Genomic DNA, 26,137 nt, shown 5'->3' with positions numbered 1-26,137 from the left:
CATTTTGATATGTTGATAATACTGATGCAATCACGGTCAAGCACATAAGAAATGATGAACCAGAAAAGAAATAATTGTGTGATAACTAGAATTTGCATGCCATTATGCAATCTATCCTTTTACAATTCTGACATTTCTAACATATTGGTATAGCCACAATCTGGTGATGACACATAATTAACGTATTAAGTGGATTTTACATGTAAAATAGAAAAGGAAAAATGAGAAGTCGACCTTATGCTAAATATTCTTAAATCACACATGAATTAACATCATTTGACAGGAGTAGAGTTGGGTGCTTTGTCCAAATTCTTAGATGGTCATATGTGAGCGTGTAGTAGATTGTTTTGATTCCCACCACAATTATGTGTTCTTTGGTGGGATCGGCAGAAATGTTAGATTTTTGTTTACCCTAAGGCTGTGGAGTTAGGATATAGCTGTGGGATATTCTTACTGTATTTGAAATAGAATTTAAGTTGAATCAATGTTTGCTCTATTCCCTACCTTTACTATGATACATTGAAAATCTGGTGCGAATGTAGATTTCATGGATGATTCCTTACCTCCCCAGGGCTGACTTTATATCAAAGTCAATGTTAAGGTCTCTTGGTGCAAGAATCTTGAGGTTGTATAGTCAACTGACCTCTTATCTGTTGATTTTTCTCATAAAATTGCCACCCCTACAATTTTTGTCCATTTTGTTTTGTGGCTTGAAATTTAAGACCTGTAGGGTTTCCTTGATGTACTTGTTGAAATTTTTCTGAAGCACTGTGCAACAGTTAGCCTTTTTTATGTTGCAAACGTGTTCACCGATCCTTTTTATTATTGTTCTGATCGCGCTGCGTACGGATTGTAGATTGCATGGGCATTCAGGTAGATAAATGACATTGGTGCTGTTATAGGTCAAGAATTGTTGGATTTTGAATGTTTTGTTAGTGCCATTTTATTTAATGTTATGTATTGGTTTTGTGCCTATGTGTAGTGTGGGGGTAGCGAGGCTTGGTGCCTCTTATCGATCTCTGATAACCTGATTTCCTATGGTAGTAATACAGTCGACTGAAGAGGATGAAATGAAACACAGGTAGTTGTAGTTTCAGAATCAGCTCTGAGGGACTTCCCAGTCTGTTCCTTTATTTATACTTAACCTCGAGCATAAACTGGTTAACAACAAGTGCATATAAGGAAATCTCTTTAGCTCAGCAAGTATTTATTTGCAACAATAAGTACATAAAAGGTAATATCCTTTTGTCCAGTACTGCTTGTATCTTTCAGCCATTGTTTTTAGTCTTGCATCCTGTTGTCTGTTCCATGCGAAACGCTTTTTTTTTTTATTTGTCACTTATGTCGAGCGTAGTTCTCATCTGTAGTTATAGATTTTTAAGGTATTTCACACATTTGTACCTTTTTTAATAACTATTCATTGTTTTATACTCAGTAGCCGAGGCTTTTAAAGCAAATACATTACAGTGATTAAAAGCCTGCACCTTTTATTCATGGTATCTATGTGAGATTGTCACGTTTTTGCTGGAGAAATATGGTTGTGGATCAGTGTGGTGTTTAAATTTGGAGCTCTTCTGAACACCAAGATTAGACCAGAGAGTTTAGAAAAATCACTACTGGATAGAGCAATTTGGGTGACAAACGACCTTTTGGACATCCATCACTAGGTGATGTAGATAATGTGTTGTCTACTTACTTGGATTACAGGGTGTGCTTCTTTGCCAGAGGAAACCATATCCAAACTGCCATGTTTTTATTTTCCTTCGTTCATTAGCCAGACACACAGCAAACGGCTCACACAACACTACATACACCCTTATATTGTCTAACTATATGTGCATAGTGCAATAAGGACATGAAGTAACATTTAACCAAGTGTTATGCTAAAGGGCGACCGGTGTACCACACACTGTGCATTAGCGCTATTCTTAAAGGCAAATGCCTTATTAGATATATTTAAATTGGGCAGAATCATAATGGTACAGAATAGTAGGTAACATTAATTGGCCTGTGGCGTCATGTCAAAAATTGTTAGGAGTCATTTGGTGCCATTAGCACCTGTGGTTTGTGACTCCTTTGTGTCAGGTTACAGTTTGAAAATGCAATATTTCCTTTACTGGATGATTTTGGCGACCTAGAAAGGGTCACTGTAGTAGTTGCATGCTTGGTTTGCAACCATTTACTCACACAAAGAAAGAAACACTGTACCAAATAAATTAAGAAGCTTAACTTAAGAAACTTCTTGTTTCAGTCTCCTTGACCAAACCTTAAGCCTAAGTAAGTAAGGCAAAACCATGTTGCATTGGAGGGGGAGGTAAATTTAAAATGTGATGGCAGATTTATATTTGGGGTAGGACATGTCCTAGATCAACTTTACATTTCAGTTACAAATAAGCTATCAAGTATTTGTGCGCTACATGAAAAAAGAGACAGTATTTTACTTTTGAGCAAAACAGATTGCTAATTTGCACCCCTTGCGTTGTATCAAAGTTTGGTCTAAGAAACTAAAGTTTTTTTTCCAGTTAAAATCCGTAATGATTCTGGGCCACTGCTACTGTGGTCAAATATCTCAGTTTTGGGCAGACATTACCCAGTATTAGTTTCGTGTTAACTACATCCACATGACGTTAGTTTAAATGTTATTAAGTTAACATCTGGATGTGAGATGTACGTGTGTGGGCAAAATGTAAATTCTACTCTGCAAATCCAAGCCAGGGTTAAATTAAATCTTAATCATTGTGTGGGCTATAGAGACATTTAGTTCTGGCATGGATGCTTTGTCAGCTACGACACGACTAAATAGTTATTTGGTGTCCAGGGATTATTCAACATAGACATAAGGGACCCAGAGACATTGTTGAACTTAACTTGAGACACTTCTTCTTTTAGTGTACTGTCCAAATCCTTGTTACTATGCAAATTTGTGGTGAAATTGCTACCTATTTTAACATTTGACTGATAGGTAATGTTTCACGCAAAAAATATATGGCTTATTTTTACACAAAAGATTTACGTGGAAATTGGTCTGCTGCGTGCCAAAACAGTCCGTATTTAAAAAGGGAGCGTCAGCAAACACTCTTGTTGCCCTTGCATTGTAACATGGGGCCTGATTCATTAAGGATCTTAAATGAAGAGGATCCTTATTTCAGTCTCCGGGACAAAACCGTGTTACAATGCAAGCGGTGCAAACTAGTTTTCTGTTTTGCACATAAGTTAAATACTGACTGTTTTTTCATGTAGCACACAAATATCAACTTTAAATTTCAGTGTACAAATAAGCTAACAAGTATTTGTTTTTTACATGAAAAAACAGTCAGTATTTAACTTATGTGCAAAACAGAAAACTAATTTCCACCCCTTGCATTGTAACATGGTTTTGTCCAGGAGATTGAAATAAGGATCCTCTTCATTTAAGATCCTTAATGAATCAGGCCCTTGATTTTGGACAGGACACTGAAATAAGATACTTCTTCATTTAAGAACCTTAGTGATTCAGGCCCTGTGTTCTGAGAATACTTTGCTTATACTTGATAACAACTATAATAGAATATGCAATAGCAAAAAAAACACATACTTTCATTAGTATAACCATTTTTAATCACAGCATGAAACACATATTTTGTACCATATATGAAATCATATTGTTTATCAAAAAAAACAAAACCTAGGTCATTTTTTTTTTTGGGCTTCTTGTATGGGATGGAACTTGACTGGGTCCAACTCTGACCTCTGGTGACCCGTGATGTAGAGGAGTCAGAGGAACCAGCCAAACGTGCAAGGGAAACGGATTGTGTCCGACGATGTGAAGGTGCAGGGTCATGGGCAGGGGGTTGGGAAGGGGGCACGACAGGGGGCCAAAGCCAAGGGCAAATGCAAAACAAAAAAGACGGTATAGGTTTGGGTCAAGGAGGGAGGAATCGGAAACAGGGAGGGAGGAGCAAACAGAAAACTGGTTATGGGGGCTGTTGTAAAAATATTCAGAACTGGGTGAAGGGAATGTGCCGGAGGTGCGTTGGGAGTGGGCATGCACGAGATCACTCAGGAGTGTTGCGATGGTTGTCATTGTGGTGTTTAAAGTATCCAATTTTTAGTGTTGAGGGTGTTCATGCAAGTGGAGAGTGTGCTATTGAGACTGGTGATTTCTTGATCCGTGTGTTGGACAGTGCTCGCTAATTGTGACAGGTGAACAATCTGTGCTTCAGTGGCGTTTTGAATTCTTTGGGATGCGTGTGAGAGTTTCCGCAGCCTTACATGTTCAGCTGGATTCAGCTGAGCCTCCTCCACATCACGGGCAACTTCCTCCTGCACGTGTGCAGCAGGCTGCTGCTCAGATTCTGTAAAGAGATAATACAAAAAACCTAAGTTATTAGAATCAAAGAGTAAGGTACGATATTAAATTTGCAAAAACATCTTACAACGCGTGATGTAGCATTGGTAAAGTGTCAGCTTACATTGAATGTGCTAGCAGGCCTTGACAGTCCACAAAAACAGACATTGCCACGTATGGTGTCACATTTTTGGATAAGCCCTACATATTGAGACAATTGTGTGTACATTTCATTTCCTACAATGTGATAGGCAAAGACATTGTGCAATTAAAGTTTTCCTTCAGACACATCCTGAGAGTTGACACATTTGCTCAGACAGATAAAAACCTTTTACAGACATTAACTAAGCAAACTCATCATGTACCTAGTGGAGTGGCCTCTCCTGTTCAGGGTGGGCTATAGCCAGTGTCTGTCGCCTACCCCAACGATCTCCACAAGAGCAATTGCTGCCCTTGCACGCTCCTCTGGGGCAGCATAGTGGCCTAGTGGTTAGCACTTGTGCTTCGCAGTACTGGGGTCATGAGTTTGATTTCCGACCATGGCTTTATCTGTGTGGAGTTTGTATGTTCTCCCCGTGTTTGCGTGGGTTCCCTCCGGGTGCTCCGGTTTCCTCCCACACTCCAAAAACATACTGGTAGGTTAATTGGCTGCTATAAAAAATTGACCCTAGTTTCTACCTGTCTGTATGTATATGTCTATGTGTGTGTCTATATTAGGGAATTTAGACTGTAAGCACCAATAGGCCAGGGACTGATGTGAATGAGTTCTCTGTGCAGCACTGCAGAATTAGTGGCGCTATATAAATAAATGATGATGATTATTAACGCAATATCCAGGGGAGGACCCCCACCAGTCCCTTGTGCATGTCTGTGTAGTCGAACTAGCTTCGATTTCAGTCGTCCTTTATAGTCTGCCCATCTGTGGAATAGACAAACATTATGGGGTCAAATAGCACGTTACAATTATAATTTTGATATAAAAAAAAAATGTACGCTTTAAATACAAAGCAAATCTAACAAATGAAAAATTATAAAAAATGTGTGGCCCTTTTCAAGCGTGGATAATGTTGTAAACTGCTTATGTCAATGTGACCAAGGGCCATGCTGCTTTTTAATTTCAACTAAGGCCCTGCTAGAGAAATGCTTTATACACGCAAGGTGGTTTTAAGCACACAGTTGCCTAACTACTACTAGGTATTGTCTTGGCATTGTTAAATATTACTGTAACTTTTTGTATGTTTTATCTAAAACTGTCTCTGAAAGAATTACAGCTTCCCTGGGGAAGCCAATTCCACAAAGATGGGGTAAAACCTCTGTTCTTACAGTGGTTACAGAACAGTATGGAATATGAAAATGGGTATGGAAGACAGAGGTGGAACAGAAGTCACCATTCGTTAGGTTCATAGAATGTATATTTCATCATAACTGCCATCTTTCTAAATATGCCGACCCTGAAGTGATTTACAATAGGAAGTCCTTAAAATCTCAAAAGAAATGATCAATATTTTTGAACTTTTGGTTTTAAAAATCATAACCTCTACTATGCATAAATATAATAACAACAATTTATAAAAAAACAAGTGAATTGAACAGATATTTCATTTTTGTTTGAAAGTATGATTTACAAGCATGAAATATCTGACAGTAAATATACATTAAATATTTTGACAATAGAATGTTAGAGAAAATTCACGGGTATCAATAATCCCAAAATGTATTTGAAACCTCAGCATCAGATCCTGACTGCCTGCAGATTTAATGTCTGTATAGATCCTAAAATACAGCTACTAGCTTGCTATGAATGATGCATTATACACAATACTCAGTATAAGGTTACAAATAATTATTTGCTTCTGGTCAGATTATTAAGAAAAAAAACAAGGAAAGAAAAACAAGGCACAGACATATACAGATATATTAGTGTTACATAACAATATTTACCTGGGCTTAATCTCTGGAATACCAGCAATGTTTCCTCTTGTCTTTGTCCTAAACTGGAAACTGATTTTTAGAGAGACTCTGACAATTACCTAGGACTCATGCAGTCAGATAATGTCCTTAGTTTGGACAAAAAAAGTGAGTGAGAGGAGCTGGGTCTGGGGTCGGTTGCACCTATCTGCCCCATGGCTGAGTGCCACCTCCATTCCTAGAGCTGTGGGCTTGTTTCTATTTTCAGCATTAATAATTCTGAATGGTATGATTTCCAGTAATCCTATTTCTCTTACACATTACAGGTGTTTTCTGGATAATCATTTTTATTGAAAATTAGTTGCAGGATATTTTATTGCCTTGTACTCTGGGGCAGCCTCAAGCAGTAATGGAGTCCCGTCCCACTTAGTGTGCACCGCTGGGAGTGAGAGGTAAGATAACATGTACTAAGTTGGCTGGTTCCTGGGAGGAGCCAGCCACCAGGAAGTGGCTACTCCACCCCTGGGCCCCATTTACCCCATTGGCCCCAATGCTGTGCACCGGCCACACCGCTGGTAGTTCCGTGCCTGGGCTGGGGACTGCTGCCTTCTCCCTGGAGCCAAATTCGGCCAGGGGGAGAGTCAGACCCTGAGGCAGGGTCCCTGAAAGTATTTTTAGATGGGAGATTTCTTTCAAAGTCTATACTTTGGCACCAGGGGTGGACAGGATGGTGAACCCCTCTGCCACTAGCAACAATGTTAAAGGTGCAATAACCCTATTTAGGTAATAAACTATTTAAACAGAAAAAAGGAGAGCATAGATATCCCCTGAGAATGAACAACACATACCATTCAAAATGCCAGAGTCTCTTTAAAAATTATTATAATTTTTTTCCAAAAAAAGCAATCAAACATACAGATCATAAATACATTTATATAACTCTTGTTGAATTCATATTCAAAATAAATCAATATTGTCCAGTCCAATTGTAGATTTTGCAATAAAAAGATTTACTTCATTTTAGATATTAAGTTACAAAGTTACTAAAGAGTTCAGTTCCCATACAACCTGCAGGCCCATGATTTTGTGGCAGAGAGAGCCCCATGCATGGACTACAGGCTACTTTAAAAACTTTTACAATGGTGGGTGTGTTTACAAAATGATGTCATCACAGAGGTTTACAATGAATCAGCATTCACTTCACGGATCTACTTTCTTAGAAGAGATATATGCACAAGATTTAGCTCCTAGCCTTTTACCAGTATTTTACCAGCAATTCCTCAAATGTTTATAATAACGATAATATATAATAATATTGCAAATCAGGTTGCTCACAATAAATTATATTATAAATACAACTTTAACAGTCCACTCTCTGGTAGTACCCAAAACTACCATAATTTAAGCTAAAAGTAGAATAATGATTATACTTCCCTTGCTTTGACCATGTAGTGCTTAACCCAATTTGTCCTAACCTTATTATGACCTTTCCCCTGTACCAGATGTTTCTACTAGTATGTATTTTACCATTGATTATTCTATCAATTCCCATATTTTTTTGTTATATTTTACTACATAAACAGAGAGAGTTGTAAATCCAGAAATGAGCGCTAATGTATAGCCCCAAGATATAAAGGGATATCCACAAATAGCCAAAATACAAAACGCAAAATAAAATACCTTAGAGCGCTAGAATATCAATGATGGATTTTCTAGAAAAAAATAATATGGAGACTATGCATAGAGTAGTACAGTAGTACATAAGCATATACTATTAAAAAGGGAGCCCTTTCCCCAGTGAATATAATAGGATTCTTCTCAAATTCAATCCACCACCTGAAGGGACTCCCCTAAGGGATTATATTTACAGGATTCCCCTTAGAATCAGGCACAACAGATTATATCATAAAATCATGACGCTTCCATGGAAATCCAGCAACCTCACATGAATGAGAGATGGAACAAACATAGTATAATGCCATTTATTAAGATAGATGCTGATGGTGCCATAAACAAATGTAAAAAAAGGAGCTGAATACTCCTATACGTGTATCACAATGATTCTTGATAAAATCATATATAAAACAATGGAAGAATTATATAAGTCCACAATCCTACCACCAGAGGATAAACACAGATCTCCGCGATTAGCGAGTGAACTGCCGCTCCAGACTAGGGATGTGCACCGGCGACTTTTGGTGTCTCGTGTTGTGTTTTGGATTCGGATTTTCGCGATGTTTTGGGTTCGGATTTGTTTCGCAAAACACCTGCCGAAAGGTTTTGGTTCGGATTTAAGGTTTTGGATTCGGATTATTTTTGAAAAAAGCATAAAAAGTTCAAAAATCAAGTTTTTGGGCTTATTTTAACTCCTACGCTATTATTAACCTCAATAACATTCAATAACAATAATTTCCACTAATTTACAGTGTATTCTGAACACCTCACAATATAGTTATTAGTCCAAAACGTTGCAACGAGGTATCTTTCTGGACTGCGTAGTGGAGTGGTCCCCACAATATAATTTAAAAACCCTGAACTTGTATGATTCGCACCAATAAATGTATCTGGATTGCGTAGGACTGGTCCCCACAATATAATAAGAAAACCATCAACTGGTCTGAATCGCACCGAATAATGTACCTGGACTGCATAGAGGAGTGGTCACCACAATATAATTAAAAAACCCTCCACGGGTCTGAATTCCACCCAAAAAGTTTATGGACTGCGTAGTGTAGTGTTCCCCACAATATTATTTAAAAAGTTTGCAGCAACAGTCAATGTTTAATATCTGATACGCCTCTATCTGGACTGCGTAGTGGAGTGGCCCCGGTACCCAATGTGGTACCGGGGCCACAATACCTCCTCCAACCATGGTACAGAGCATTCATCATTGAGATCCCATCAAGTATGTTAAAGACAGACAGGGTCGAAGTGTTATTGGTTGACTTTGTAAACCAAAAAACTGTCCCTGTTGCACATAGTCGTGCAATGAAGAGTGACTTTTTCATTTAAAGGCTCCATCTTTCAAGTGTAGTGTTTGTAAGTCATATTATACTTTTGGTAAAATTTGTTTAATTTGTTCCTCTTTATGGTAACTACTAATAGAATTAAAGTATTAAATAGAGTGGTAGTGTGGTATAGAGTGGTCCCCACAATATAATAATAAAACCCTCAACTGCTCAGAATTCCACCAAACAAGTATCTGGACTGCGTAGTGGGGTGGCCCCGGTACCCAATTTGATACCGGGGCCACAATACCTCCAAGTTCCAAGTGTAGTGTTTATAACATCTTAACACTACACTAATTCTAGCACGTCAAAACCTCTTGTTTTAAATAATGATAGGGCATTTAACTTTTGATTTAATTTATTGAATTTGTTGGCATTTTCTTTTACTTTTTGAACATGGCAAACGACTGTTGAATGGTCACATAATGCCCAAAAAATAGTTGCAAGATGGAATTGTCCTTGGGCCCTCCCACCCACCCTTATGTTGTTGAAATAGGACATGCACACTTTAACAAACCAATCATTTCAGCGACAGGGCCTACCAAACAACTGTGGCTGAAATGATTGGTTTGTTTGGGCCCCCACACCAAAAAAGCTATTCATCTCTCCCTGTACAAACTAAACAGGCTCGACTGAGGCAAGATGTCGTCCTCATCCTCAACCTCTGATTCCTCTCCCCCTACAGTGTGTACTTCCTCCTCCTCACACATTATCAATTCGTCCCCGCTGGACTCCACAACCACAGGTCCCTCTGTACTATCTGGAGGGCAGTGCTTGTACTTCATTGAGGAATTGATTATTCATTTTTATAAACATCATTTTTTCAACGTTGTGAGGAAGCAACCTCCTTCGCAGCTCACTGACCAGGTTCCCCGCTGCACTAAAAACTCTTTCCGAGTACACACTGGAGGGGGGACAACTCAGGTAAAATAGAGCCAGTTTGTACAGGGGCTTCCAAACTGCCTTTTTTTTTTTCTGCCAGTAACAATATGGACTGTCTGACATGTCTATTTGGATGGTGTCAGCAAAATAATCCTCCACCATTTTTTCAATTGTGACAGCATCCAATGCAGCGACAGTAGACATGTCTGCAATGGTTGCCAGGTCCTTCAGTCCGGACCAGATGTTATCAGCATCCCTGCCAGCGGCTCTTTTAGGAAAGCTGAGCTTTTTCCTCGCAGCCATAGATGTGGAAGAAAATGAGGGTGGAGCTGTTGGCATGTCACGGTCCTCTTCAGAGGACAATCTCCTGACCAGCAGGTCTTTGCACCGCTGTAGACTTGTGTCCGCTGGAAACAGACACAACATACGCTTTAAACCGAGGATCGAGCACGGTGGCCAGAATGTATTCCTCTGACTTTAAAATAGTGACCACCCTTGGATCCTGGCAAAGCGTACGAAGGGCTACATCCACAAGAGCTACATGCTTGGTGTAATCGCAATGGCTTACCAGCTCCTCCCTCACTTTCTCCAGCTGATTCTGCAACAGCCTGATTAGGGGAATCACCTGACTCAAGCTGGCAGTGTCGGAACTGACTTCTCGTGTGGCAAGTTCAAATGGCTGCAGAACCTTGCACAACACGGAAATCAGTCTCCACTGCGCTTGACTCAGGCGCATCCCCACTCCTTTGCCTATGTCGTAGGTGGCTGTGTAGGCCTGAATGGCCTTTTGCTGCTCCTCCATCCTCTGCAGCATATAGAGGGTGGAGTTCCAGCGCGTCACAACCTCTTGTTTGAGGTGATGGCATAGCAGGTTCATGGTTTTTTGATGTGCCTCTAGTCTGCGGTAGGCACTGGCAGAATGCCGAAAGTGTCCAGCAATTTTGCGCGCCACCGCAAGAATCTCCTGCACACCCCTGTCACTCTTCAGTTAATACTGCACCACCAAATTAATGGTGTGGGCAAAACATGGGACGTGCTGGAAATTGCCCATATTTAATGCCCGCACAATGTTACTGGCATTGTCTGACACCACAAATCCCCATGAGAGTCTAAGTGGGGTAAGCCACTGGGAGATAATTTCCCTCAGTTTCTCTAATGTCAGCGTTGTGCCTCTTATTAAAGCCTGTAATACACAATGTTGCCTGCCTTTGCACGAGCAGCCATTTTGTAGATGCTGCTACTGAGGCAGCTGTTGCTGTTGCTGCAGAAGGGGATGCATCTACCCAGTGGGCTGTCAGTCATATAGTCCTTCGTTTGGCCAGAACCACTTGTCCACATGTCCGTGGTTAAGTGGACAGTGGGTACAACCGCATTTTTTAGAGCACTGAGGACACTTGATCGTACTTCTCTGTACATCTTTGGTATCGCCTGTCTAGTGAAGTGGAATCTCGACGGGATTTGGTACCGGGGACACAATACCTCCATCAACCCTCTAAATCCCCCTCCACTGATGGCGGACACCGGGCGCACGTCTAACACCAACATTGCCGTTACAGCCGCAGTTATACGCTTTGCAATAAGGTGACTACTATCGTATTTTGTGGTCATTGCAAAAGACTGTTGGACGGTCAATTGTTTTGTGAAAGACTTAGCGGTCTTACGACTTCCCCTCTGGGAAGATGACCGACTAACAGCAGCAACAGCAGCAGTGGCAGTAGTAGGCATACCGCTGCAGGATTCCTCGGATGAATCATGTATTGAAGAGGACTCAGTCTGGCTGCTGACTTGGGCTGCAGGACTGAATCTGATGGAGATCATGGAGGAAGTTGACGAGGAGGGTGTTGCTGGTGTGTATCCAACTGGACCACGGGATTTAGGTGTCCCTGTACCGATGATGGTCCTAGCCCCAGTTCCTGAACTAACCACTGAACTATGAAGGTTATTCAGGTGACGTATAAGGGAGGATGTCCCTAGGTGGCCAAGATCCTTACCCCTGCTTATTTGAGCTTTACATAAGCTACATATGGCCATACATTGGTTGTCCGGATTTGGATAAAAATAACTCCAGACCGAAGAGGTGCATTTTTTGGTCTTCTGACCAGGCATGACGATGGGCTTTTTCATCCCATGGACATCAGCTGTTTCCCCCCCTGGTGCCTCATTTACAATAACCACCTCTTCCTGTACAGTGATGGGAAGGTCAGACTTGACAACCACCAACACCCTTGGACTCGCCTTGGGGATTTGTGATAATTTCTCTTTAGAAGGCAGAGTTGTTTGCTGTTTTGTTGCTGACAGCATAACTCTCTAATTTTTTTGTAGGGGGGGGGAGGAGGAGGAGGTCTAAGATCTGTGGGTGAAGCTAAACCATTAGTCATGAACACGGGCCAGGGCCTAAGCCGTTCCTTGCCACTCCGTGTCGTAAATGGCATATTGGCAACTTTACGTTTCTCCGCAGATAATTTTAAGTTTCTCTTTTTGCTACTTTTACTTAACTTGGGCTTTTTGGATTTTACATGCCCTGTACTAGGAGATTGGGCATCGGGCTTGGAAGACGACGTTGATGACATTTCATCGTCTATGTCATGACTAGTGGCAGCAGCTTCAGCATTAGGTGGAAGTGGGTCTGGATCTTTCCCTACTTTATCCTCCAAATTTTTGGTCTCCATTATATGTAGCACAAGATACTGCAGAATGTATGAACTTGGTAATATTGCAGACAGTACCACTGGACTTATACTGCTGGATTTTATAACTTTTTTTTTTTTTATTTTTTAAAAACTTGGGAATAATGGGTAAATAACTATGCCCTTAGAAGCACAGAGCACAGGACACAGCACCACTGGACTGATACTGCAGAACACAGCACAGAACTAAACAGCACAGCACGAGATCTACCAGGACAGAGGACCACCTGACCTAACACACCCTCCCTCTACCCTGATCAATGCCTGAGTGAAGATGGCGGTGACTAGCGGGGAATTTATAGGATCCGAGTATCGTGAGATCCGACAGCGGGATTATGACTCAGAGCCTCGGTTTCATGTTTTCATTTGGCGCCAATACCCGGATCTGTCTCGGATCCGACTCGGATCGGAAAGGTTCGGGTGGGCTCGGATTCACAAAATCCGAGTGCGCTCATCTCTACTCCAGACCAACGTGTTTTGATTCCGCCAAAGGAATCTTTATCAAGGTAGCAGGCAGTAAGTCCGGTATTCCTTTTAAAGTCCATGTTAACCAATCCTGTATATTCTAATCGGCATAAGTTGTCACATGACTCTCCTTCTGTACATACGAGGCTGAGTGGAGATCACATGACTCCCTTGTAATACAGATCGAGGCTTGGATAAAATTTCCTCGCACATGTGCAGTAAGCACAGTACTCGTAGAGAAATACACAGTAACATATTAATCCATTTCAAATGATATCCATGATGAAACCGTTGATAGAAAATAACAATGAAAAAATGAAACCGATACAAAACAAGAATATAGATGCACATATATAAATAGGTATTATAAACTCTCCCAGTGCCAATGATGTAAAAAAGGGCGAAATTAAAGGGGCATTCACATCACCCCTCAATATCCATCACAAAAACCATTTTAATTCAAAGTCTGCATTCAGACCTCTGGGTACTAGAGTTTTAAGTTGATAGATCCACCTCATCTCTGCTTTAGCCAACCTCTGTAGAACATTTCTGTATCTCCAATTAGATTCAATGTTTTCAATTACCCAATTGAATTATTTCTTTAGGGTTACAATGTTGGAACTTCTTGAAATGATCAGATAATGTGTGGGTCTCTAGCCCTTTCCGACTAATAACAACATGCTCTCTCAACCTGATTTTCAAAGATCTAGAGGTTCTTCCCAAATATTTATGCTATTGAATGTAGCTGCAAACTAATATAACATTCATTACATTACATGTGAGGAATTGGTGAATAGGGTAAGTTTAAGACACTGTAAATTTCTCCAATTTCATGTGTTCAGACGGGGTATTTCTGCACATAACACACATCCCACATCTATAAAATCCTATACTTTTAACAGAGGGTTTGGAGACCTCAAAAGTAACACTTCTGGCTATTTTGTCTCTTTTATATTAGGAGCCTTTCTATATACAAACATAGGTTTGTCAGGTAGATTAGCTTCAATGACTGGGTCCTTTTTTAAGCTGTCCCAATGTCTATGAAATACATGTTCGATTTTTTTTGTTTTTTTTCTATGTGCCATATTGTATTGTGAAATGAAGGCCCATTTATAGTTATTCATATTTGCTCATGATGTTTTATTCACTTGGGTGTCAGATCCTTTATTTCACACTCATTGATGTTTTTTTCTGCTTTGTTTAACAATGCCTGACTATAACCTCTCCTAATTAAGTTACCCTTCAACTCATTAAGTTGGTCCCTCAATACTCCAGTTTCCGTGCAGTTTCTCTTTATACGTTTCATCTGCCCTAGAGGAATGTTGGAAAGCCAATTTACATGGTGAAAACTGTCAGAATGAATATAACTAGCCCTGTTAGTGGGCTTTCTGAATGTTTTGGTGTGTACAGTGTTTTCTTTGATATACACCGTAATGTCCAAGAAATTGACCGCACTCGTACTGGGATCAAATGTCAATTCAACATAAGACGAATTAGAGTTGAGATGATCACAAAACTTATTCAACTCTTGTTGTGTTACATCCCATATGAAAGATATCGATACCAGAGTACCAGGCTCGTTCCAAAGTCACAGGCTCCCCTGACCCACTCCTCCTCCCACAAGGCCATAAAAAGGTTAGCATAACTAGGGGCGAACCTGGTACCCATCGCAGTCCCAATACACTGGATATAATCTTCTTTAAAACGGAAATAATTATTATTCAGAACAAACATAATGGACTCTATAATGAAGTTTTTGAGCGCTTCAGTCATCGGGGTCATATTAGGAAAATGCCCAACAGCATTTATACCCATATCGTGTCTGATAGCTGTATACAGGGCCCGTACATCTGTGGTTACCATAATATAACTTGGTTTCCATTGAACTAGGGAAAGTTTATTTAGAAAATCTTTTGTTTCACGTAAATAGGCTGGTGTGTTTTAAACCAGTGATTGTAGATAGTGATCTACTGCCTCTGACAAATTGGTAGTTATGGATCCAGTACCTGCAATTATAGGTCTTCCTGGGGGGTTCATAGGGTCTTTATGTATCTTAGGGAGTATGTAAATCACTGGGATTGTAGGATCCTCTGTTTATATAACCGTATAGATCTGTATCTAGTATTCCCAACTCTCTAAATTAAGTAACCCTAAAACATTTTTAGTGATGTTACTTGTGGGGTCACTTTAACTTTCTATATGTACCTCCATCAGTATATGGGAGCATACTATATGTATGCATTTTTCATTTAAAACGTTTTATAATGACCGTTCCCCTACAATCTGTTGTTTAACAGTATAATAAGCAATTTCCAATGACTTGTAAATTATCCTCACACTAAACGCTGTCGCAACTACATTTTGTTTTCAATTTCATTATGTTGCCATATTTCTACTACTTTTTGCTATGCTGCTTAAAGCTCCCTTACAGTTGCCACAGTTTTTAAACAGTCAGCTTAATTATCAAATAAATACAAAATTAAATCAGGCGCTATGAATCATATATAATGTCATGTGGTAATGGACCGCAGCTCCCTATGACAGATATCAAACTGTCAAACATACAAGTATCAAAAAATGGAAAAGGGGCGCTGTATCCACCGTTTTTAATATATCATAAAATGCACTTAAAATGAATTACATATGTTAATGCATACAGCAAATAACACTGCAACATAAGTACAGTAATTAAAACCTAATGGTACCATATACTGCTAAAGTAGCACTTAATTGTATTACTTCAATAATCCTGAGGTTAAAGACAGCTGGAATTCAATATATCCAAGTATATAAACAAATAGACATATAAAGAATGGGATTATTCAGAACAAATGTAACATCATATATATTACTTGATTGATGAAATCATCTGAAGATCCATAACTTCTTGGATGGTAGCACGAATAGTTCTCTTATGATTTTGAAGTGTGCAGATACTCACTGCAACCAATAGACAGTGGAGATCCTTAGTTGTAGACGGATCACATGCGGTTTCAATGTAGAAATGTAAAGCTCTCCTGATTTTCACAAACAAGCGGCAGCCGAGTGGGTTGGAATTAGCATGCAGACAACTGCAGCAATAATGACAGAGTCTTAGACCAGTTGGAACTCCACTTTGCGTAGCCGATGCAGATTGTACAGCGGAGGCAATATAACATAAATTCCGCGCTCCACTTACTTGGATCCAGCTGAATACCCCGGGGTATAGGAGGAAGGTGTCCTAGATGGCTATAGATAGTAAGCCAAATCAAGTTATCCTGACGCGTTTCTCTATGACAAGCATGGTTTCATCAGAGGAATGAGGTTACCAGAGTATCCACAAGTCATTTAAGGCCGGTCCGTATGTATCATGTGACATCATCCAGCCAATTGAAAAGTTTTGATTCCAATCGTCAGTGTGTTTTAAATCAGCGTACAATTCGGGCTGTATAGATATATAAAAAACAAACCCTATAAAACTGTCTAGGGAGCAATTACACATAAAATCAATTATAGTATACATATAGTGCAAACATATAAAATGATGACAACCCTTCGTGCCAAGTAGTAAATGGCACTATATAAACCAGTATACGCTTGTATATAAATAAATAAATAAGTCTTGAGCTGCATGATCCCAACCAGGGACAAAAATATATATAAAAGGCATAAAGAACTTGCCTAAACATATAAAGTATAAAATAAAAAGGATTTCTTTTAATTAAACACCAAATAACAATAATAATTAATCTGATGGAGGAAGCGGTCTCCCATCCAAATGTTGGCCCCACCTAGTCCTGCTTAGCTTTCGAATCAAGCTGTATATAGCTGACATGGGGCCAAATCAGCGAAGTATAAAAATTATTGATACAATAATTTTATAATCATATGTATAGATTAGTTTAATTAGATGACTTTGAAGAAAAAAAAATCCTAGAGATGTATAACAAGAGCCCTATCAATCATAATAAACTATACATATCAAATATACAAGTATCACAGATAACCCTACTAAACTGATCTTCAATTCATATATTATTTAGTTCTATACTTTCATTTAGGCCATAAGGAACCATAGAATTCAGTCTAAATATCCAGTATGCCTCTCTACGACATAAAAGATTGAATCTGTCACCACCCCTAGGAGTGATGTCAATTTGTTCAATAGCCCTAATTTGAAGTCCTTCCAGGAAACCATTCATACATGTATTGATAAACTATGAGTTTTCACATTTTTTTAAAATATTCCTGCGATGTTCTGTGAAGCGTACTACCACAGAGCGGATAGTCCACCCCACATATTGTGAACCACATGAACAATTTATCAGATAGACAACATATGTGGATTGGCAGTTCAATATTTTTGTCAATAACGAATTTCTCCCCAGAGACATGGGAAATAAAAAGTACATTTATGATCTGCAAACCCACATGTCAAACATTTTTTTCCTACCACACCGGTAGAAGCCATTAGGTCTCGTGGTCAGCCAATTCTTCATTAATAAACCATTAGTGGATGGTTTCCCTGACCTTTTGGGGTCAAAGAAACTTGGTGACAAATATTCTTTCAGATTGCGGGATTTCCTGAACACAACATTATTATTCCTCGAAATTGAGGCGCTCAGTAAATCGTCAGCTACCAATATCATAGAATTCTTAACGATATGTCTAATTCGGTGAGCATAGCTATTATATTGTGTAGTGAACATTAGAGATCTCTCCTGATCACTGGTCTTTTTGTTTATTCCTAAATGATGAGTTGACTAAGTTGATTCTGTCAATATCCGTTACAACATATAAAGCATGTTGTAATACTTTTGATGGATAGCCCTGTTCTTCAAATGATTGATAAACAATAGCAGCATGTTTCTTAAAATCATTATTGATTGAACAATTCCTTTTCATCCTCATAAATTGACCCTTAGGGATATTGTCCTTCCAGGGCCTAAAGTGATTACTCTTATAGTGCAAGAAACTATGAGCATTGATTGGCTTAGAATATGTTTCAGTACAAATTGTACTGTTACTTACCTTCAATGTGACATCCAAGAAGTTGATGGTCTCCTTATTGAAATTACTTGTAAACCGTAAACCAAAATTATTAGAATTAAGATGTGCAACAAAGGAAGAAATAGAAAAATCGTCCCCATCCCAAATAAAAAACAGATCAATATATCTGCCATAGAGGACCAGGCTCGCCCCGAATCCAGAACCCCAGATGTATTGCTCTTCAAAGAGCCCCATATAGCGCTTCGCAAAACTCGGGGCGAACCTGGTCCCCATGGCCGTGCCCAGTGTCTGTAAATAAAAATGTGTATCAAACAAAAAATAATTGTGTTGAAGAATAAACTTAATAGATGACAAAATAAAGTCGCACATAGGGCTATTTAAATCCGAGGCGGTCAAAAATTTAGATACTGCCTCTATGCCCTTGTCATGTGGAATATTAGAGTAAAGGGCCTCTACATCACATGTTAAAAATTGATATGAGGCTTTCCATTGGATTCCATCCACAAGCTTCAAAAATGACAAAGTATCTTTAATGTGCTACTTTAATAAAAAAAACATAAGGTTGAAGGTGTGCATCAACAAAATAAGATAAATTGCTTGTCAAAGAACCAACACCAGAAATAATAGGTCTACCAGGAGGTGCGTGTCCTGAAGAACCAAGCCACCCCCCTTATCAGCCGGCTTGATGATAATATTACCATCTGACAAAAGATCTTTAATGGCCTTTCTCTCTAATGGAGTTAGGTTATCTTTTAGGGGTTCGCTTGTTATCTTTTCACATAAATTCCTAAAATCATTCATAGTGGTTTTATAGAAGCTCCTCCACAAATGGACCCTTGAATTGTAAAGGGTAAAATTTAGAGGGATTCTTGAACTCTTTACCTGGATATACAGTATTTATATCAAACAAATTTACAGTCTGGGAGACATCCCTCAACTCTTCAGTTGGATTTTCTGCCCTTAAAGATTCAAGATGACCAAGAGCTGCCATGTCATCCGAATCTAGAATAATTGGCATGCCTTCCGTTTTTGATTTTTTTCAAAGCCTTGTGAGCAAAATATATTTTTCTACTAAGGCCCCTCATGTATCTATTGAGATCTACAAATAGACTAAAAAGATTCGGTTTAGAGGCAGGGGCAAATTTCAAACCCTTATTTAGTAATCTCAATTCAGATTCAGACAATTTTTTCTTAGATAAATTAAAGATACCTTTGTTACTCAAAACCGGCGAAATTTTTTTGTAAGATTTGGAAGCTCTTTCTCTACGTCCTCTAGTTCCGGTTCTCTGTTTCTTTTTAATATTTGGGGGCCTCGCCCTTGAGATATTTGGGCGTAAGTTTGTGAATTGGGGCATCCCTCTAAAAAAGAGGAAGAAGAGGATGTAGTGTTAGATTTGGGGGGGCTATTGTCTCCTAAGTTTTCTTTGCTTAATTATCAGTTAACATAACTTGTGTTTTCATTAAGGCCAAAAGGTATAAAGGTATAAGTGAAATTAAAAGAAAAATCCACTTACTCTCTTTTGTAGAGGTTCCTTGGCAATATCACCACCTCTATTGCCTATTGTGGCTTTTTCTATGCCATAGGCCTTCATATCTTTCGGGTTACTTCTGTGTCTCTGCAAATATTGACGTGCCATGTAAGCGATTGGTTTGAATTTGCTCTTGTCTGTTGTAGCATTCCTTATTGTGTCTACATGTTCCAAAGCCCTCTGTTTTAACATCCTACCCGTCATACCTACATACATTTTGTCACATGAACATGTAAGGACGTAAATGACGTTTTTTGTATTGCAATTGACAAATTGGTCAATTGTATGTTTATGGCCATATCTATCAAAAAAATTATTTTTCTTTAAGCATGTGTGAGCATGCTTTTCATTTTTCACACTGAAAGAATCCTTTTGTTGGCTCTGCCCTTTTATTTGGAAAGAAATGACTCCTAACGAGTTTGTCACTCAAATTGGGTGTTCTCCTCCAGCTAAATGAGGGCTTGATGTCCAAGTGTTGTGGAAGTCCCATATTAGATCTTAAAATTGGCCAGTGAAGTTATATTATGTCTTGGATTTCTTTACACTCCAGACAAGTCACCAACAAATAGAATTTGATTTTTATTATTGCTGTATGTTTCATTCTTGTTATAAATCAAATTGTTCCTATTTCTCATTTGGACTTGATTATAGGCTCTTTTTATCAGTCTTTTGCTGTATCCACGTTGAACAAGCCTAGATCTTAATTCCTTTTCTCTTTTATCATAATCGGATGGATCTTAGCAGTTCCGTTTGAGTCTCAGAAACTCAGCTTTAGGGATGTTTCTAGTTACCGGTGGGAACTCATAGTGGAGTATGCTATTTGTTGCTGTTTTTTTTATGGAACAGATCTGTTACACCCCCATCATTTTTGTTAATATTCAGGTCCAAAAAGTTTATACTCTTTTGATCCATTTTATATGTAAGACATAGATTATTGGAGTTATTATTGAGATTGTTAATACATTCTCCAAATGATTCCTGATCACCTTACCAGATGATCAAGATATCATCTATATAGCGTAGCCAAGTAATGATGCTATCCGTATATTTCTTCAAATAATCTCCAAACACAGTTTCCTGCTCCCACCTACCCAAATATAGGTTGGCGAAGGTCGGCACGCAGGCTGCTCCCATAGCAGTACCACGTATTTGTAGATAAAATTTGCTATCAAAAACAAAAGATTTTGGTCAGGATGAATTCTAAGAGATCAATAATAAATTAATTGAATGCTGGATGGACATTTGTTTGTAGGAAGAATTTGATTGCTTCAATTCCTACGTGATGCTGTATACTGGTGTATTCGACATCACATGTTATTAACCAAATATCTTGTTCAAGTGTAATGCCATGAAGAAATTTCAGTACGTCCATCGTATTTTTAACATAGAAAGGTAAATTAGTCACATATTGTGTAGATCTACAAAAACACTGCCCTGTTCAGTTAGACTCCCAATTCCTGAAAGGATTGGTCTACCCGGTGTGCGTGAGTTTTTATGTATTTTTGGAAGTAGATTTAATGTAGGTATCCTGGGGTGAATTGTCTCAAGGAAGTCAAATTCTGTTTTAGAAATGACTCCGTTAGCTAGGGCTTTGGTAATCAATTGGCTGTATAATGTTTTGTAATCACATGTAGGGTTAGAAAAGAGTGGCTGATAACAGTTCTTGTCATTCAGTTGCTTATGAACTTCTTCTTTTTTATACATACTTATTGACCAGATAACCACATTTCCCCCTTTTGTCTGATGGTTTAATAATTTAATCGTTCCAGGACTGGATTTCTTTCAAAGCATTTCTTTCCTCCTTAGTTAAGTTGTCCTTATTTTCCTTCCACCTAAATTGTAGTTTAGCAAGATCTTTCGATACCAATTCCTCAAACTTTTATTTGAGGCCATATGTTCTCATTGGGACAGAAAGTTGATTTTTTTTTTTCTGCAGACAGGTCTGGATCTCTGGGGTCCTTGTTTGTCCGTATTATCTTGTTCTTCTAAAAGTTGTTCCAGAATAAAAAACGATTTGTCTTTCTTCGTCATCCAGTGTTTCATAGTCAATTGTGTCTGCAGGTTATGTAGCCAAGGAGGATGGTCCCTAACCTGATGCGGGTCCACTCCCTTTTTCTAATGTTTTTTGGGAGTAACTAATACTAGTAATTATACATTAAATATTTTGACAATAGATTGTTAGGGAAAAGTAATGGGTATCAATAATCCCAAAATGTATCTGAACCCTCAGCGTCAGATCCTGATTGCGCGCAGATTTAACGTCTGTATAGGTTCTATAGTATGGCTACTAACTTCCTATGGATGGTGCATTATACACAGTACTCAGAATAAGGTTACAAATAATTATTTGCTGCTGGTCAGACTATTAAGTTAGATGTTGGTAGAATAATATATAGTAAATTCAACTGATTTTATATTCAATGCCACAAAGAGAAAAGGGAAAAAAAAACAGGGAAAGAAAAACAAGGCGCAGACATAGAATCATATAACAGTGTTACAAAACAATATTTACCTTAATGACAGATCTCTGGAATACCAGCAATGTTTCCTCTTGTCTTTGTCCTAAACTGGAAACTGATTTTTAGAGAGACTCTGACAATTACATATGCCTCATGCAGTCAAAAAACACTTAAAAAAACACTAGAAAACATTGACCTTTCGTTGCTTGTGCACGCACGTGTTTAAATTCAATAGTAAGTTTAAAACCCGGGAATATGAATAAGTTTAATCAATTGCCACTATACTAGAGACAACACGTTTTAATGTTGGCACATGAAATTCAAACAATGTCAAAATGTATTGTACAGGATGAGACCAACTGCCTGCTGTCAGCAATGGGTTAATTGATGTCCTTAGTTTGGAGGGTCTGGCTTAAGGGTTTGAACAAAGCTGTGAGGGAGGATCTGGGTCTGGGGTCAGTTGCACCTATCCAGTGGCGGAGCTAGACTTTTTTTCTTTTAGGGGAGAATGCTTTACTGATTAGTACTGACTCCTCCCCTCTCCAGTCCTGACTCCTCCCTGGCTCCTCCCTGGCCTGCACCCTACTAGACTGTGTCACACAAATAAATGTATTTTAAAGACCAAGTTTGCTCTTTATTTTAACACTATTTAAACACTAAATATACAGAATGTTCAACATTAACAAGAATAAATAGAAATAGGTAACTTATTATAACACAAAATCCAATCTTTGATTCTGCTGTTTGCAAAGCGATCAATCACACTGTCCAGGTCTACTTTAATTTCACAATGAATATGTAGAAGAGCTAAACCAGTTAACCCCTCCTGACCCATTTTGGTTTATCAACCACGTCTTTAAACGATGTAAAGAAGAGAAGCTCCTTTCAGCTGAAGCGACACTGATGAGCAAAGTTAGAAGAATTTTCAGAAGGGAGTTCACTAACAAGTACACATCTTAATCACAAGCCTGCAGAGCTTCTTCCACAGACTCTGGAAGAGTTATGCTGTCACCCGACCGTACCCACTTCTCTTTCCAGTGGGGAACCTCTGATAATAGTGCGCATTCTAGTGTAGGTTTAGTACTTATTAGATCTCCATAGGTACTGCAAAATGTCTTAACTTTTAACGTCAGTGCCTCACTGTTCATATGCAAGATGTTTTATGGCAGCAAGCAAGTGAGATCACAAGATGACAAAGTTTCAACTGAAAACCTGCTTTGTAAATCGCATGTTACGGAATCCAGCAAAGGAATGTAGATTGCCCTTCTATAGTAATCTTCTGGCATTGAGAATGGAATATTAGCTCTATGCATTTGATTTTTTTTTTTTTTTTGGTTATACGGGGTAATTCTATTGCAACATCTAGCTTCGACAAAACTTGTGATGCTTTTGAAAATATACTTGAAAATTCTTCATTGCAGTTTACACGCTGTTTATTTAAAACTGACAGAAGATTAGTGACAAGGTTAGTAGCACCAGTCAAGTCTACAGTTTTCTTCTGGAACAGTCTGCTAAGCGGTAAACACAATGTAACTATTGAGAGTTGGCAGTGCAATGCCATTACAAACTCAATGTTTTGTAGGGCGCTTAGCAAGGTCTGGGCTTTAAAGGATGATGCTGGTTCTGTCCATTGAGATATATATTCAAGTGCAATGAACAATTTTCTTTATTTGGTCAAGAAACTGGATTAAGCATTCACTTCTTTCTACCCAGCGTGTCTCGCACATACCCTTTAATTGAGCATTTACAACATTCAAAAGAACGTGGTTCCGCTTAGCTGAAGCATTAAAGAAACGGGCAACTTCCTTGATGCCGATACAGTTGCATATACTCTGAACTTTTGAAGTCTTGGACATGGACAAGTTTAGGGTATGATTAAAGCAAGGGCATATTTGGCCTCCTTTTTGTATTTCTGCAACAGCACCTAACTGCTCCGATATCATCAGGGAACAGCCATCTGTACCTATCCCAACACAGTTCATCAAATCGAAATTTAACTTTTTAATTTGCCTCATCACTAGCTGCCCCAAAACTTTGCCACTCACTTTTTAGGCTCAAAAGATGGTGATGAATCCTTCAAACAAGCCTCATAAACATTTTCAAACGCAATGAAATCTTCATGCCTTTTGGTTCTTGTATACTTGGCTCAAGCAGACTGTTGTTTCATTAAATATAACACAGTAATATTTAGCCGCCTTGACATGCTCCAGAATGACTCTCCTAATGTCTTCCGCACAACATTCAGTCAGCTGGTTTTGTGTATTTTTGCTGATATATGTTGCAATTTGCAAGACCAGTATCCCCACTGTTAATTTTAAACCGCAGCAACTCTCTAGAATTTCCTTCATTCATCAACGGTTCTGTCAGCTTGTTTACATAGGTCTCTGTCATCCCTATGCCCTCGTAGAGGAATATTTTGTTTGCCAAGGAACAGAATGGTTTCGACTATAGGCTTCAATCGTTATCTGTTCTCTTGGATCTGCTGTAGTCGCTGTGAACTAATCCTTTTCATAATATTCCTCTCTGGTGCAAGATAGAAAGTCTTTAACCGCTTGCACATAATTCCTGTGCTATTGCTGCTTCTCATGAGTGCACAGATCTCCATCTTTGCCTACCAACTTTGCAAAAAGAGTCAGTGGCTTCTTTACAAGCTTCTGAAGAGGAATGTGTTTGTGGGAGCCCCCCAGTGCTGCAGTAACAAACAGGGCAGAAGACTCCTTTTTTTAGCATCTGAGTATACCAACCACAGAAAACCGTCCAGGTGAGATTGCTTTAGAAACCTTTTTTCCTCCTTCCCTTTCTTATTTTGAATTGAAAATGGTAGCATGAATCCAAGTGAAGGCTTCCATGGTCTCTCCAGAAGCTCACATTTCAAATGATCGTTGCTAGTAGAAATGGATTCAATGTAGTTTCCGAGATCATTCTTTTGCATGCTGTCACATGCTTGAATGGTATTCAAACAATCTTCAGGATATTCAGCTCCTAATTCACTATCTTATTCCACCTTAAAGAGGTCTTCATCTACTTCTCTTCTTTGCTATGAATAAATCCATGGTTTGTTGGCTGCGCTTCATTTCTTGGCTTGTAATCTTATGGCAAAAAAAAAATTAAAGTGGATTACTACAATGAATGTACGGGTAGGTGGACAGACGTGTCTGATAAGACTGATGTGTCTGCATGAACGGAGAGAAGGACCAATGTGTCTGAAAAGACAGACGGCTATCCAGGCCAGCGATGTTTTGGCTAATAAAAGTGGTTGTGTGTGTGTGTGTGTGTGCGCGCGCTGATAGAAAAAGGTTGTTGACCCCTGATGTGATATATAGAGAACGGGAGCGAGGGAGCGAGAGAGCGGGAGCGAGAGAGCGAGAGATGAAGATATTTACATTTAGAGGACTCATAGGGGTGCAAGCAAATATGAATTAAGTTCCCAATTGTAAAAGCAGACAGAGATTTTCTCTTTTCTATCTCTACAACATTTGTCCAATCAAAAGCTACAATACTTTGCGTCTACCCATTGGGAATCTATCAGCTCTTGCTAGCCATCCTGCCTTGGACGGCAGATTCTACTCCCTCTCTAGGATAACATTTATTTAATCATATTTGAATATTAGTTGTAAGTTCCCACTACCACAAATTAGACCTTTAATTATTCAGTTTACACAAACTCATGGTAGTGGGACCTATATATCAGTCAGTCATTTTAAATCACATAGTCATCATTGTCACACAAATGAAAGTGTTCATTCTAATATAGAAAAAGACAACAAAGCAGCTGTATTTTATAAACACTGTAAGCACTATCACTACTTTAGGTCACTATTTTATATTTCGCTATCATTTACAAATCAAGATGTATTTATATTTTATGACAAATAATAAATAC

At 38.8% G+C, this 26,137-nt stretch overlaps 2 protein-coding genes across 2 annotated transcripts in view; both read right to left on the bottom strand.

Moving 5' to 3' along the window:
• Positions 1-19,999, bottom strand: part of LOC142160609 (NACHT, LRR and PYD domains-containing protein 3-like) — a 107,813-nt gene extending 87,814 nt beyond the window's left edge. The window contains exons 1-4 of the mRNA XM_075215473.1: positions 19,781-19,999; positions 6,269-6,357; positions 5,179-5,246; positions 4,134-4,334 (exon numbers count right to left, since the gene is read on the bottom strand). Of these exons, the coding sequence (XP_075071574.1) occupies positions 4,134-4,334; positions 5,179-5,246; positions 6,269-6,357; positions 19,781-19,999 (577 nt within the window). The remainder of the gene's footprint in view (positions 1-4,133; positions 4,335-5,178; positions 5,247-6,268; positions 6,358-19,780) is intronic.
• LOC142095435 (uncharacterized) overlaps positions 1-26,137 on the bottom strand; it is a 296,495-nt gene that overhangs the window by 178,768 nt on the left and 91,590 nt on the right. The window lies entirely within an intron of this gene.

Source organism: Mixophyes fleayi, chromosome 6 (genome assembly GCF_038048845.1).
Source record: "Mixophyes fleayi isolate aMixFle1 chromosome 6, aMixFle1.hap1, whole genome shotgun sequence".
In the NCBI taxonomy this organism is placed as follows: Eukaryota; Metazoa; Chordata; class Amphibia; order Anura; family Limnodynastidae; genus Mixophyes; species Mixophyes fleayi.
Note: the sequence above shows the minus strand (reverse complement) of the source record. Positions and strands in the feature narration are given on the sequence as shown.